The 15850-nt window shown below is 44.4% G+C and overlaps 1 protein-coding gene across 6 annotated transcripts in view; it reads left to right on the plus strand.

Moving 5' to 3' along the window:
- Ptp69D (Protein tyrosine phosphatase 69D) overlaps positions 1 to 8589 on the plus strand; it is a 51326-nt gene extending 42737 nt beyond the window's left edge. For 4 of the 6 annotated variants that reach the window (XM_076188143.1, XM_076188146.1, XM_076188144.1 and 1 more), the window contains 3 exons: positions 308 to 463; positions 3719 to 4018; positions 4142 to 8589. In XM_076188143.1, the coding sequence (XP_076044258.1) occupies positions 308 to 463; positions 3719 to 4018; positions 4142 to 4210 (525 nt within the window). In that variant the 3' untranslated portion in view covers positions 4211 to 8589. The remainder of the gene's footprint in view (positions 1 to 307; positions 464 to 3718; positions 4019 to 4141) is intronic. The other 2 variants (XM_076188147.1, XM_076188148.1) reach the window with 1 other exon arrangement.
- The last annotated feature ends 7261 nt before the right edge of the window (positions 8590 to 15850 follow it).

A 15850-nucleotide genomic window follows, 5' to 3' on the forward strand; every position in this document is an offset into this window, starting at 1 on the left:
GATGACCCATCATCCAGGAGGAATCAAGATAAGAGAGAGGGATGGTGGGAGTGGAGTATGTTGGGGATGGAATGGGTGGGAGTGGATTATATGCCTTTGTTTTTTGGCTACCACCCTTGTAAAGGGGAAGAGCCTTTGGTTTATGTTTGTGTGTGTATATTTATTTTATTTATTTACTTTTTTATTTATATATATATATGTATATATATATATATATATATATATTTTTATTTTTTTTTTTTTTTTTTTTTTTTTTTTTTTTTCCTCTCCCCTCTCTCTCCATGCTATGGTTTGAACTCCGTTATAGTTTTTTCCCTCCACACAGCTTGGTAGTGGGGAAAATTGCTGCAGCAAGTATTGGCCAGATGATGAGGAAATGTTTGAGCACATTTGTGTCAAATTGGTGTCTAGTGAGAGTTATCCAAAATACTCTACACGCTCCTTCATCGTAACCAACACTAAGGTGAGTAAACTTTATCCATTGAGTTTCATAAGTTCAAAGCATGGCTAAAACCAGCTCACTTCTGGTGTTTGGGGTAGTGGGGTTGTTGTTGTTGTTGTTCCCTAGACTGTCAGGCTAAGCAGTCCCAATGCCATGGCCATAATGGGGATTTTCTCTCAAATCCAATATGGAATATACATTGTGTTGTTGGAGTGCATAACTGTGTACAATGCATTCTTCTATAATGTATTGTATAATATGTGGTGATGGTTAGTGGTGGGGATGACACTTCTGTGTTCATGTATATGTTGTTCAAAATGGGACAAGGGTGCTGCAGTACTTTTGACCCAAGTGGTGGCAAAGGACAGGAATGACCCGCCATTCTCAAGAGATGGGGAGGACAGTGAATGGGTTTTAGATAGTCAATGGTGTAGTTGTATGCTTTGACTCCCTTACTCCCCTAATAAGGAGAGAAGGATATATATATTATATATATATACAGTCGGCGCCACGGGTATTGGCGCGATGCTTTTCTTTCATCTGTAGCACTAAAACAAGTGCAATACTAACATATATGTAGAACCTACCAGCCTCTAATACTTTGTGGGTAGTCCTTTCCTTTTCAGACAGCTCTCAAGGGTCGAGGAACAGATTCAGCCAGTCTTTGGAGCATTGAGGGTTCTAAGTTGTCCCAAATGTCCTTAATCTCCTTCACAAGCTTTTCCACAGTTGCTGTGTTACGTCCTCGTAGTCTTCGTTTTACCAGTGCCCTCACATTTTCAATTGGATTGATATCTGGACTATTACCAGGCCAATCGTTTATGTAATCCACTCCTACAAATTCAAGCCATTCTTTGACTAGTTTTGCTGTGTGTGCAGGGGCACCATCCTGCATGAACACCTCACTCTTACAGGCATCAAAGCAATTCTCGAGATGGTCACACAACAGTTCCAAATATGATTCCTTGTTCACTGTTGTGTTTTTAGGTAATATAACTAGCTTGCCCACACCATAGTACCCAAATGCACCCCATACCATGACACTATCAGGGTGCTTGACTGTCCCCTGTGTGTACTTGGGATGGTACGGGTCCGCACCCGGACGGAGCCTAACCTTACCTCCTCGGTTCCCAGTAACATTAAATGTAGCCTCATCAGTCCACAAAACCTTCTTCCACTTTTCATTATCCCAATTTCACACGATTGTGTTTCTGTTTCTCCATCAGAAGAGGTTTGCGTCGTGGTGCCCGATGCTCATAAGACAAATCGTCCTTGAGGCGGCGTTGTATTGTCCTAACAGACACATCTTGCAGGAGTTTTGGATTTTTTTCTTTCAATTCTTTAGCTGTTATCCTTGGTTCAGCTTCCACCTGTCTTTGGATAACCTTCAGAGTCCTTTTTGATGTCTTTTTAGCTGGTCCAGTCCTCTTGACTTGGAGTGGGGGATAATCACCTCCCGCTGTCTTGCATTTCTTTGTCCATCTCTGGACACTGTGCAACGATACTCTGGTCTGGATTAATATATCCTTGTTAGACTTTCCTGCATTATAAAGTGAGCTTATTGCTGCAATTTTCTCCCTTGTGAGCTCTGGGCCTCGTGGCATTATTACAAAAAACACAGCACATCAGAGCGGAAAAAAACAATTGATGCAGTCACGACTAATCACAAAAAGCAACTGAGTTATTCAATAGGCAACTGAGATCTTTATTGTCTGCACGTGGGACTTAAGCTCCGCCTACTCTACCATGTGCTTTCGCGCCAATACCAGTGTCGGTTTTCTTAGGTGTATAATGGGGGTCCTTAATAATTTGTCACAGGTATTGGCGCACATTTTTCGCGCCAATACCCAAGACATCGACTGTATATGTGTGTGTATATATATATATGTGTGTGTGTGTGTATATATATATATATATATGTGTGTGTGTGTATATATATATATATATATATTTTTTTTTTTTTTTTTTTTTTTTTTATGCATATGTAATGTGATAATTTCTGGTATAGTATCTGATAGTGAAGATTTTTGTGTTTTGTTGTTGGGAAATGTTATGTTTTTGTGTATAAGATTTATATAAACATCAAGAATCCACTTCTATGTTTTCTGTTTTCTTTTCTGAATGTTGTGTATTCCATGAAGTTAGGCAGAATAACTTTTGGTGATAGTTTGGTTTGTTGTATTAGGGCTATATATATGGGATGCTCATGCAGAAATTTTTACAATTCTATGTGCTAGTTCAAAATGCTGTTTATGCTTGTTTGTAGCATGTTTAGTGTGTGCTTCATCTGTCTATGCAGTAAATCTGATATGTATTGGTTTGTGTTGGATAGTGCAGTGCATTTGAGGCAGACCAAGGGTTTGCACAAGTTACATAACTTACACAAGCTGTCTTGGAACCTCCTTTGACCCGTCCACAAGTGCAGTTTCGTCTGCAAACAACAACTGCCTCGCTTCCCACTCCTCCCACTGCCATTTACAAGCTTGAAACCCTCACACACCCTTGCACTGATCTCCCACACTACTGCATTCATGTACACTTTGAATAACCATGGCGACATAACACAACCGTGGTACAGCCCCAACTTCACCTCAAACCACTCACTCTCCATTCCCTGTCCTAACACAATCCCATCAAGGCATCACCTATGGGTGAAGGATTAGGGTTGGGGTAGGTAGAGGTGGCTTTCATCTTGATGGAAATCTGAGCATGTTGGATTACTTAATCACCCTGCAGGTCTGAGCTTCTTTGGCAATTTTGGTACTGCCACTTGAAAGCCCGCCTCTTCAGTGCCATTGTGTAAATTAAGATATGTTCTGTACTTCGAAAATCTAGTTGCATTCACCACTAGTTTTAATGCATACATAACAGCTTTTTCCCCCTTTATTAAGGAGTTTCTAAATCAAAAGACACTTACACCATATACACATTCATTTTACACCCTTCCCATCACAACATCTTGTGGAGGAATGGTCACCCCTGTTGAAGGGTGGTTGAAGGCAGTACAACAAGACTTAGCACTTCTATGGTAGGCTTCAACAGCCATAGCAGGTTTAACCCCACTGCTTCATTATATGAAGATTGTCCTCATCAAGACAAAAGCATCCCTTTGTCCCATGTCAAGCTCATTCACAATCCCACACCATTCAATGTTGTTATACACTGCATGATATTTTGCAGCTCTGTTCATATTGTTGTAGCACCAAGGAAGAGCCACTTTCACACTAAGATACGAAAAGTAATTAATGTACCCTTTTTTTTTTTTTTTCTTTACAGAATGCTGATTCGATCAATTTAACCCAGTTCCACTATATTGGCTGGTCTGGTCACCTGGGTGAGGTGCCCCTTGTTACCCATGGTATTGTGGAGCTCATTACGAGAGTGCAAGCCCACACCGATGCCAATTTGTCTGCAGGTCCTCCAACTTTGGTGCACTGCAGTGGTGGAGGAGACAGAAGTAGTGTATATGTCTGTCTCAACAATTGTTTGAGGCAGTTGAAGCGTGAAGGAAGGGTGGATGTGTTCCAGACGTGCCGAAGAATTAGATCACAAAGACAATTCCAGCTACAAGATTTTGTAAGTTCTTATCCCACAAAATATCACTCTTTTCATAATTTATCATTGGATATAATTATAAGTGTGGGGCAGCATATCTTGATTGTTTAGAGGGTCATAATTCACTTCTCTTTATGTTTTCAGGCACAATACGAATTCTGCCACAAAGCCCTCGTGGATTATATCGACAGCAAAAGCTTGGAGAAGCACTAAGTGAAGCGGTAGCTAACCCTGCACTTCAACACATGAGTGAACTGTATACTCAAGGTGTAGGACCACATATCTCAACTGAAACAGCTATGGACACAAGAAATTCTTTACTGGTCACCTCAAATTGTGACAGCTGTTGTTTAGTGATATTGTGAGAGCAACTTGTGCATTTTTTAAGAGTGAAGTTGCAACCAGATAGTGCAGAATCTCATAATATTTAGTGGAGAGGAAGAGCAGCTACAGGATAAGAGCTGCTATGGTGTTTATTCCTCCGTGGATTCCAATGTCTTGAGGTAGCACAAGGTGGTCAAGAAGGATCATGCTGGAAGGAATGGCCAACACTTTACTTTTAAAACCCTGACTGTAGTTCATGCTCAAAAGCTGCTTGTTTTTACTTAAGCCTAAACTGTTTCTTTATCATATACTCATTTTATATCAATTTACACTGGTACCCAATGTGGCTAACTTTTGTACAGTGTAACAGGGAATTATATGCCTTTGGTATTCTCCATATGCATTTATTGGAAACGCAAGTTGCAACCTATTCTCAAAGTGGGAGGGTAATCCTATAGTTTGAGGCTTGGGGAAGAGTTCAGTTCACGATATTGGACTTTTATAGACCCTGTGTGTGTCTGGCTACTTGCCTCCAGAACTCCCACCTTTCTACTCCATCTTTGAGAATAGGCCAGATATAGAATTTATTAGTCCATGACGCCAGTGTGCATGTGCGTGTGTGTGTGTTTGTGTGCGGGTGGGAGGGAGGGAAGGGGGGAGGGAGAGTGGATGTGTGAACACGAGACTGAATAGGTGTAAGGCTGCAAGTTGTTGTGTGGTTCCTCCTATGTAATGATGCCTCCATGTTACATATTTGGGAAAAGTGTTGATCCCTTGTGGGTTGTTGAGTGTACACACAATGTTAATGGAATACTCACCTCCTGAACACTTAACACTGTACTATTGGGGCAAAGCCAGGTGCTCACCCTGTAGGAGTTCTGACTGGATATGGTTTTGTGATGGACAGATGGACAAAGAAAACTTCAGGAGAGAAAGGGGCAAGGGATATTGAAGTGCAGGTGACTTAATGTAGGTTATGTCAGACATTTTAATATCTTTTGTGCTTTAATCGGATGTGTCTTGTTTGGCCTTTGTTCGTCCTCAGTTTGAACAGGATCATCACAGGATATGGCTGGCAGTCAGGGCCACAAGGCCATGCCTCATAGCCCATACCTTATGTAGCACAAAATACCATATTTATTTTTGGTGTTGTAAAATAATATTAATAAATAAAAAGATGATTTAGCAAGATATGTAAAGCTGAGCGTGATGGTACAGTGGTGTACAGTTAAAAGATAAAATAAAAATAAAGAAGAGTCCATAGCCAAGCAACATTAATTCATATCACGGCCATCTTGCAACCTTGCCACTGCTGCCAGAGCCAGGTAGCATTGTGTGCAGAAGAGTGTGTGCATATAGGATTTAGGGTGTACATGATGGGTGTGACTGAAATGCTTCTTTCAGATTAGCTTTAAGGTTCTAACTTTATACGACTGGTAAGTGCAACACCCACGTGTTATCTCAGTGCTGCTTCTCAATATTGTTTTCACTATTACCTGTACTGAGTTGTAACAGTAGTGGCATTTGGCAAGTTTGCCATGCCATGATTTTATCACATATATGTTCAACTATTTTTCTTCTTTTGAATTGTGATTTTTTTCAATCTACAATGTCTTCCTTTGATATCAGTGTTGTGTTATACAGTTGGCAACTAAATGTGATCATTTTTATTTTATGGTTATGCCTTCTCATCCCCCCTCCCTCCCTTACCCCCCTCACCTTCTCCCCCCCTCACCCTCATTCTCTCTCACTTGCTCACTCTCATTCACTCATACTCTCTCATCCCTCCCATCCTTCTCTCTTTCCCTCTTCCCTCCTTCCCCTCTTCTCTACCATCCCCTGCCTTTGCTCTTTTTCTTCTTGCTCACACATTCATTCTTTTCCATCTTTCTGCCTTGCACAGTTACCCCTCACCTTTTTCTTTTCCTTCCATATACTCATTTGATGCACAAAACCACATACGACACTCCTCTTATTGAGGAAGTGGTGGAAGAAGGCAGAAAGTAGTGTAGATGTGTACTGTACCTTGTTGGCATGTGTATATGAAATGGTATTACTGTACACTTGTAGCTTGTACATTCGTGATGCACTTGGATGCCTGGAGACGAGGGGCCCCTCCTTTGTTAGCAGTGTGTAAAAGAGAAGCCAGGCAGCAACAAGAGGTCCTTCAGCTACTCCAAATGCATTTGTGCCAACCACTCAACTCATCCCACCTATTGTATCAAAGCTTCCACTCTACTCTCTTTCAGCTCTGGCTATTCTTCCCATAATTCCCTCTTGACCTCCATCTTGAACTACCCACCCAACTTGCCCCTACCCTGAGGTCCAAATGGCAAGGGCTTATCTACCTTGGTTGGGTTTTCTTCTGGATTCATTCTCTGCATTTTTGTGGAGGAGAGCAGGCGTATAGGAATCTTTACTAGTCATAGGTCTCTTTAGTTGTAAGTTTTTTACACCAAGATTTTTGTATGTACTCTTCTTTCTCTGCCTTGAGCTTAGCATGTAATGTACTTTGACTGGTATAGTCATGGCAATGGGATTTATGCAAGAGTTGGTACCACATCTGTGGAGTAGCAAGCCATGGTGGTCTTGTTGTGAGTCCGTGCGAGTAGCAGCTATTTTCGTGTATGCACGCACTCATTGTAATGTGGGTGCAAGGTAGCCGCAGTGTGTTTACATATGCCTGATTAGTACATGAAAAGTACAGGGTAGCTTGGTGGAAGCAGCACGTAGCACTGGTTAGGTTTACACAAGTAGGCAGTCTGAATTCGAAGCACCTGTTGCATTATGGTACAATGTTCTCCTATATGAACAGCTTTACAGTGAAGTTGCTCTATATTGTGTTGCAGAAATTGATCAGGAACTAAAGTGTGTTGAGCATGTATATATGACTTGATAAGACTCCTTGCTTGAGCAGCTCCCAAGGAGAGGTATACTTTTCCCTAAAGTATTCCTCTGGTAGTGCTTGGGGAAATTACGTACAAGTGTTTGTGGTGGGGAATATAGTGTGCTGAAGTTGGTGGTATTCATAAATATATGTTACAGTAGCAGGTATAGGCTGCTGGCATTTAGAAATTTACTGTGTTGCATGTTTTAGAATTGGATATATAAATGAAATTGTTAGTTTACTTTGTTTATTAATAAGTTAATCAATTGATAATCAAAACGGTTTAAGTTTAAGGATGTGGTTTGCAGAATATTGATGTAGGCTGAGGTAGAGGCAATAAGGAAAAGTTGTCTTGGATAGGGTATGTCAAGTTAACAATTCTGAAGACTGCTTTAAAAGTTGAATACTGCCTCTCAGTACTTTGATAGCTCATTTGTCCTAAGTAAGTGCATAACCTGATCCAGTGCTACTATTTGTAGGTGTTGATGCTCAAACAGATCTGCAACCACCACTGTGCTACAATGTCTTTTTGGGCACTATGTAAGCTACCAATCATTGGCGGGCTCGTACGCTGTATATAGATAACTTGGCTTGTTTTGATGTACTCTGTGTATTCCAACAGCCTAACAAACATCATGGGTAGAGTATTGACGGCTCCTTCCAATGCTCGTACTGATTCAATTTGAATTCATCCTCACCATAACCCCACCATTACGAGTCCAAGAATCAACCCCCATTCAACCTCTCCCTCTCAGCTCCTTCCAGAAATTCTCATCGTTTCATTCCCTTCCTTACGTGGCACATTCTGGAAATGTGCTCACCAGCCTTCCATTTGATTAGCATAATGAAACTTTGAATAGCTAACCCAATTACATAGTTCAACACTGCCCAACTAGTATTTAAATACTGTAGACTGGAGAATTCAAATTCATCAGGAAGTGATGTAAGATACATATTTTCAGCATATGGAAGATATTACATTTACACTGATTATTTTGAGATTATTCTATTGACAATCAGTATGATTCATAATTTTTTGTTGCATTGAATTACAGCATAGAGTAACAAAACCAGAGGTTGACATAACAAACACTTCTGCTTTTAATTCAGGGTTACTGTTGAGAAACTTGAGGACAGTTTTGAGGAAACCATTTGATGGTAGACTCAGTGAAGCCTGAATACAAGCACTCCCTCAAGAAGATTTATGCATTAAGGTTGACCTCAGTGTGTATAAATGCAAGTAATAAACAAAACACAGCACATTATCTGGAGAAAGCATCAGTCCCAAAGCGGAGGAAGTGATGCCGGGAGTGACTCGCGCCCAGTAAGCATTTTGATTGTGTAGCTCGTTTCTACTGAACAATAAAAGTGTCATATCTGATTTTCTGTTTCATTAGCCTCTTCAATACAAGTCAAAGTTTCATGCGCAGCATCGGATGCCTGATGTACGATGAATCACACTACTTGCGTTATAAAATATAAAGTCACTGCTGTATCACTAGTTCTCTTTCACCCCGAGTAATAATAATAAACAAAATGTGATCAAACCAGTTCACAGAACTTTTGGGGGGGGGGGGGAGGTCACTCATCTACTAATACAAAATAAACCTGTTCAAGACACAGGCATCCTAGTATACTCTCGCGTGCCTCTTGACGCCTACATAGACATCATCATATCAGAGGTTAACATTTATTATAATCCATGTGTTCATTATCTTTCTCAATTACTGTTGAATGCAGGTTCATTCTTTCACCATAACCCCTTTGCATATGACCATAACAAAATTATGTATTATGAGGTTGATACCAACAGGACATCAAAAAGGTGAATGGAATTGTCCTCTATTAATCAAAACAAACTAGTACTGTTCTACACAGGATAAATGATACATTTAGGGATGGCATGAAGTATAGAATCTGTACCAAGTACTGGTTTTGGCCTGCAGAGAGGAACTTTTATCACAGAATACAGACTATTTGTAAGAATCACACTTGACTGCACCTCTAAAGCATGTTCCCAAAATATTGAAAAAAAAGAAAATAGAATAACCAGATGCACTGAAACCACTCCAATAAAACATTACACACACAAATCAAAACTCATCCCCATACAACATGACATGAAAAGGATATATACACAGACCTATGCAAGAGAACTCACATTCATCCATCCTTCCCACCACATCAACACAAGCACAACTAAATGAATGCAACAGGAAAAAACAACCCTAACATTATACTACTCAAACACCTTTGACAACCTACCACCTGTGTGTATGCATTTGTTATAATACATCCTTTAGAAAACCCACTCCAATTACAAAACAAGTACATCGAGGCTGACGTCCAAACTCCACATTTCACCTGATTCCCCAAGACATTAGTCCAAATGAGAAAACCCGCCCATGACAAACAAGAAACATTTTGGTATGACTGCATTCTGGCCATCACCCAGCACTGAAACAGCACAAACTCAAAATAAGCCTGGCCACAGGCTCTTACTGCCTCAGATGCAATCACCACACAGAAGACGGAACACTTCATCCTATCCTGCCCCACTTTTGCCCCACCCAGACAACACAATAATTCTATCTTGAATGATTTGTGGTCTAATCCAGAGACCATTTCCAGTTGTCTTGGAGTCATAGGTCTCACTTATCAGTGAGCTTCAGTTATAGTACTATAGTTGTGTGGTTCACCTGGGAAGATGACATTGCATATATCTCTGGGAGATATGAAATAGTAGATGAGAACAAAAGGGTGTCGATGTGAGTCGAGGTTGTCTGATAAATTGTATCTGCCTAGGAACAGTATAAATAGACTGGTAACCTACTTGGGCGATTGTCAGTGATGACTGACTGCATGAAATGTTGATAAGCTGTATGTGGAAGACAGACATTACGTAAATCTGTGCAGGATCAATGAACAAGACACATTGATTTTGGGATTATATATCAATATATATATTTGTATATTGACTCCTTCCATACCAAGAGGTTGCAGTGCCCTGTAGTAACCTCCAACGATAGGGTAATAAAGCACACACACACACACATGCAGTTATAGAAGAGATCTGAAAAAAAAGGCTTTCCACACAGAGTGGTGGGTGTCTGGAACAAATTGGATGAAACAATAGTGTGTGCAAACACTAGGGTTGCCAACTCTGTTAAGCTACAATAAAGGACACAAATACTTTATTGATATTTATCTAAGTGGCTATAGATCATAATAGATGCCAATATTAAATGCAGATGAAAATACAAAAAACAAGAATGAGAAGACATTTATTTTACCTTGATCAAAGAATTTTAATCTTTAAAACTATATTTGCCTTAGCTTTTTGCTGCCTTCAGATAATTTGTATCATCTTTGATGTTTGTTCCGAAGAATACAAACTCTTCGGTACTCCTTACAATAGGATACTTTCGCATAGCGCGAATATTTCTACTGCGAAATTAAAATCCTCACTCTGTGGGTCTGGGCAACGCTTATCCTCAGTAAGGGGCCCCATTGGGGCAAGGGGGGGGGGGGCCTTGCCCTCCACCACAAGTCTCGCACACTATAACCATTCTCTTCGTAGTAGTGACCGCGTTAACATCTCTCTACTATACATGTTTAGTTTTTATCGGTTTCCCCCTTAATGGGCCGATTCTCAGTCAAACTCCATTATTAACGCGGCAGCGAACCGTTAATTACTCAACGGTTCTATGTTTACGTATGTGCCGAAAATCAAGCAACCCGCTTCGATTGTCGCCAGCTCACTCCCAGGACGCTAAGGAGTTCGTCGTCCTTCAATTTCATCGGGGTTTCCCTACGCCATCCTGTGTCCAGGAATTTATTAAGTGCTTCTCCCTTTCCTGTAGTATTCCCTTAACCGCCACCGGGTATCCTACCCTTCACTGTAAGTATGGAATCTGGTTCCAGTATTGTTGTTGTTGAAGATGGGTTGTGTGCCTTCGCCGAAGGGAGATACCTTTGTCTCACCCCCTTACCGCCAGCCCAAGTGGATCCTCACATTTGGTGTTTCAAGTGTATAGCTCTTAAGTGTTCACCTTCATCACCGCGTGAGACGTGCATTCAGTGAGATGATAGTCAGTGTTCCGTGTACTTTCATGTTCACAGGAAAGCACATGCAGGGGAAAAGGTGCGCAAGCATAGAAAATGGCTTCCCTCTTCACCCCCCAAAAAAAAAACAGAAGGCAGACTACGGCTTCAGAGGAGACGAGCAATTCTCTCCCTCCTCCACGGCGTAGTAGACAGGAAAGTGGTACAACGTCCACCTCGAGTCATTCTCAAGCCAATTTGTCCTTTATTCCTTTAACCAGGACGGTTAGCGTAGACGGACATGCGCCTCAGGCCACCTCTAGCTACCGTTCCTGTACGAGATTTTTCCCGGATGAGGTCGCTTGCGGCTTGCCCTCGACCCATCCCGGAAACTCGACGGTCCCTCCTCCAAAGCGTAGTAGCCAGGAAAGTGGTACAACGTCCACCTCGAGTCATTCTCAGGCTAAGTTGTCCTCTATTCCTTCAACCAGGACGGTTAGCGTAGACGGACATGCGCCTCAGGCCACCTCTAGCTACCGTTCCTGTACGAGATTTTTCCCGGATGAGGTCGCTTGCGGCTTGCCCTCGACCCATCCCGGATACTCGACGGTCCCTCCTCCAAAGCGTAGTAGCCAGGAAGGTGGTACAACGTCCACTTCGAGTCATTCTCAGGCCAAGTTGTCCTCTCTTCCTTCAACCAGGACGGTTAGCGTAGACGGACATGCGCCTCAGGCCACCTCTAGCTACCGCTCCTGTATGACATTTTTCCCGGATGTGGTCGCTTGCGGCTTGCCCCCGACCCATCCCGGAAACTTGACGCCGGCACGGACAAAGAACCCGGGTTCAAAGACAAAGAACCCGGGTTCAAAGACAAAGAGCCCCTTAGTCTCTTCTACTCAGGAATCCCGCAGTACGCATAACACCCACCGTAGGAAGAGCCGGGTGATCAACGGTGACCTTTCCATGCCCTTTGCTCACGAGGACAGAGATCAGGGACGAGGTTGCAGACGCGGTGTTTCTCGCTGACCGGACAGGCGCCAGCTACGACGGCGACGACATCCACAGCGCCGGGGATGAGAGGGCAAGTTACCAAACTTTGCAGGATTCCCAGTCGGAATCCCCGATGGTTGTTACACCCTCCTGCTCAGAGATCCTCTCTAAAGTTAGGAGAGCTAATCAACTGAGCCTTCCACAAGAAGTGGAAGTCACGTTCGAGTCTGAAATCTTCAGGACGGGCAATTCTCAAACAACAAAACCAACTCCCATGGAGTACACAGACGGTACGAGCCATGAACCAGGCCTCCGACGCACAAACCGGGCAACCGAAAAACCGCGCTGGCGCTCTGTTCCAGTGGAACAGCAAAAACGCTTCTACTTCCCATCAGGGACAAACCTTAAGCAGCCTTGATCCCGGCTCGGTTACCAGAGCTTGTCAAAGCGGACGTGGACTGCTCAGAAGAAACGTCATCCTTTCCGGCAGAGAATCTAGGGACCTCGTTCAGGGCCTGGCTCTCTCTCTCGCGGTGCACTCCTGGCTGGAACGCGTCTTGGCTTCAGTAAGGGAGTTTTTACCCGGGCTGCAACCCCAAGGGGAATGCAACCTCCAGGCTCTATGGGAAAGCTCGAGCAGAGCTCTGAAGCATCAAGCGGCCTGCCTCTTAACGTCTTGGGCCAACATTGAGTCCCGCAGGAGAGACACCGTCCTAGGAGACCCCAGTGATCCCCTCCTCAGAGAAATTTATGCTCCATTGAAGAGGGCCCCCCTTCTAACCCGGATGCTGATTCCCTACCCCTCCACTCCAAGTCGAAAGGGCAGACAGGAAAGCCCCGTCCCTTTACGACTAGAGATCCTAGACGTAAACATTATAGAGGCTCCGGACTCCCCCACAGGAATCCTAGGAATTCGCCAGCCCCTCCGCACAAGATAGGGGGTTGCCTCTCCCTCTACTGGAGAGCATGGGAAGAGGCCGGGGCGGAAGACTGGACCTACTAAGTCATTAAGAAGGCTATTGTCTTCCCTTTCCCACTGTCCCAAACCTCTCCCCCTATCCCATCCAAGTCAGCAGCTTCCACCCGGACTCGGCTCGCGGGCGGGCCCTAGCGGAGGAATCCTCCGTTCTGCTCCAGAAAGGAGCTTTAGAGGAAGTCTCGACTCCGGACCCAGGGTTCTACTCAAGGCTATTCCTAGTAGAAAAGACAACAAGGGGGTGGAGACCAGTCATCGATTTGTCTCCACTCAACAAGTTCCTTTCCTGACGAAGTTCCGAATGGACACTCCAGAGTCCGTAAGGGCGTCTATCAGGGAAGGGGACTTCATGGTGTCGCTGGACCTCCAAGATGCCTATTTCCACATACCAGTGCATCCCTCCTCCAGGAAATTCCTCAGAATCATCCACAGGGGCAACACCTTCCACTTCCCTGCCTCTGCTTCGGACTTTCCACAGCACCCCAAGTCTTCTCCAGTGTGTTCAACCTCGTTTCAGCGTGGTCCCACTCCAGGGGAATTCAACTACTCCGTTACTTGGATAACTGGCTGATCCTTGCACATTCCGCCCAGCTATGCCAAGAACACCTGAGAATGGTCCTAACCTTTGTCCTGAAATTGGGCACAGTAGTCAACCCGGAAAAGTCAGATTTCTTACCAAGACAGAGAGTCACGTACCTGGGTATGGTCCTGGACTCCTCCCTAATGGAGTCCTTCCCAGTAGAAAAGGGGATCCAGAATCTCGCTTCTCTAGTTGCACAGGCACTATCGACCAGGTTCCTGACGGCGACACAATGCCAAATCCTCCCGGGCCATATGGCCTCCATAGAGAAATTTAATCCCAGGAGTAGACAAAGAATGCGACCGCTACAGTGGCTCCTCAAGTCTCAGTGGGCCCCCACAAGAGGGAGAACCCCTACAACACATCTCCCTCACCGAAGAAGTCAAGGATTCTCTTCTCTGGTGGAAGGCCCATGCAACCTTCTCATGGGGATGCCCTCGGCCCATCTCCCCCCGAAGTCCTCCTGTTCTCCGATGCCTCCAAGGATGGCTGGGGAGCCCTCCTCAACGACGATCACATCAGCGGTTCCTGGTCCACAGTCGAGCGGACAGCCCATATCAATTGGCTTGAGTTGAAAGCAGTACTCCTGGCTCTCCGTCACTTCAAGGATCAAGTCTCAGGAAAAGTAGTGGGCATAATGTCGGACAATTCCTCGGTAGTAGCCTACCTGAACGAGCAAGGGGGCACAGTCTCCCAGGAACTATGCCTTCTGATGATGGACATCCTCAACCTAGCCAAGAATCTCCAGGTGTCACTCAAAGCCCGCTACATCCCGGGGAAGAGGAATGTCTGGGCGGAGACCACCTCGGCAGAAGAATCAGATAATCAACACAGAATGGTCCCTCTATCGAGAGGTAGCGAACTTCATCCTTAGCAAATGGGGCTCCCCTCTAGTGGACCTTTTTGCAATGAGATGGAATCACCAACTCCCAATATATTTCAGCCCTTTCCCGGATCCTCTGGCAGCAGGAGAAGACGCTCTTCTGCAAAGTTGGGACAACCTGGACTCCTACGCTTTCCCACCATTTCCCTTGCTCCAGAAGGTACTCCTGAGAGCAAGACACGCATCCTACCTTCGGATGACTTTGATCGCTCCTTGGTGGCCCGAAGCCCCCATGGTTTCCAGACGCCCTCGAGCTAGCAGTAGAAGAGCCTCTGGCCCTTCAAGGAAGACCAGATCTTCTGTATCCACCCATCAACGGGCCTTGGCACAAGAACCCTTCAGCACTCAATCTTCACGCGTTCAGACTATGGTCCGGATCCTCCTAAAGAAGGGTTTTCCCAGAGAAGTGGCAGAGGACATGTCCGCTCCTATTCGCTCTTCCTCAGCTAACCTTTATCAAGGAAAATGCAATGCCTTTGCAAAATGGTGCCACTCCAGGAAGTTAGTCCCAGATCGAGCCACCATTCCTGAGATCGCCTCCTTCCACTTCCTCAGGAAGTCCAAGAAGATCTCCTTCTCGGCAGTACAAGGCTATAGGGCAGCTCTAAATCAGGTGTTTTCTCTGAAGGGCATGGTCCTAGCCCTTTCACCGGAAATTTCCATGCTCTTCAGGCACTTCAAAGATCATGCCCCCCCAGGGAAATCAGTTCTCCTCCGCGGGATGTGGCATTAGTCCTGAACTCTCTGAGGGGTCCCCCTTACGAACCTCTCCGAGAGGTACATCTGAAGGACCTCACCTAGAGGACAGTTTTTTCTGCTAGCCCTGGCATCTTCCAAGAGAGTAGGGGAGTTACATGCCATCTCTTATAGAGTCGCCCATTCCAAAGGATGGAAAGAGGTCTCCTTCACTTCCATGCCTCAATTCATTGCCAACAACCAAGATCCTGCCAAATCCGACCCTAGATTCTGGTCCTTTAGTGTTCCGTCCTTAGACGAATTTGCAGGGGGAGAATAGACTGAAACAGTTCTATGCCCGGTACGAGCCATCCGGACCTACCTCAAGAGAACCGAACATCTTCGACCAGAATTAAAGAGGTTGTTCATCTCTACTAAAGGTAGCCCATCACTAAGAATTCCATTTCTTACTGGACAATGGAAGTCATCCGCAG

Source organism: Oratosquilla oratoria, chromosome 7 (genome assembly GCF_046742065.1).
Source record: "Oratosquilla oratoria isolate Oo_2021 chromosome 7, ASM4674206v1, whole genome shotgun sequence".
In the NCBI taxonomy this organism is placed as follows: Eukaryota; Metazoa; Arthropoda; class Malacostraca; order Stomatopoda; family Squillidae; genus Oratosquilla; species Oratosquilla oratoria.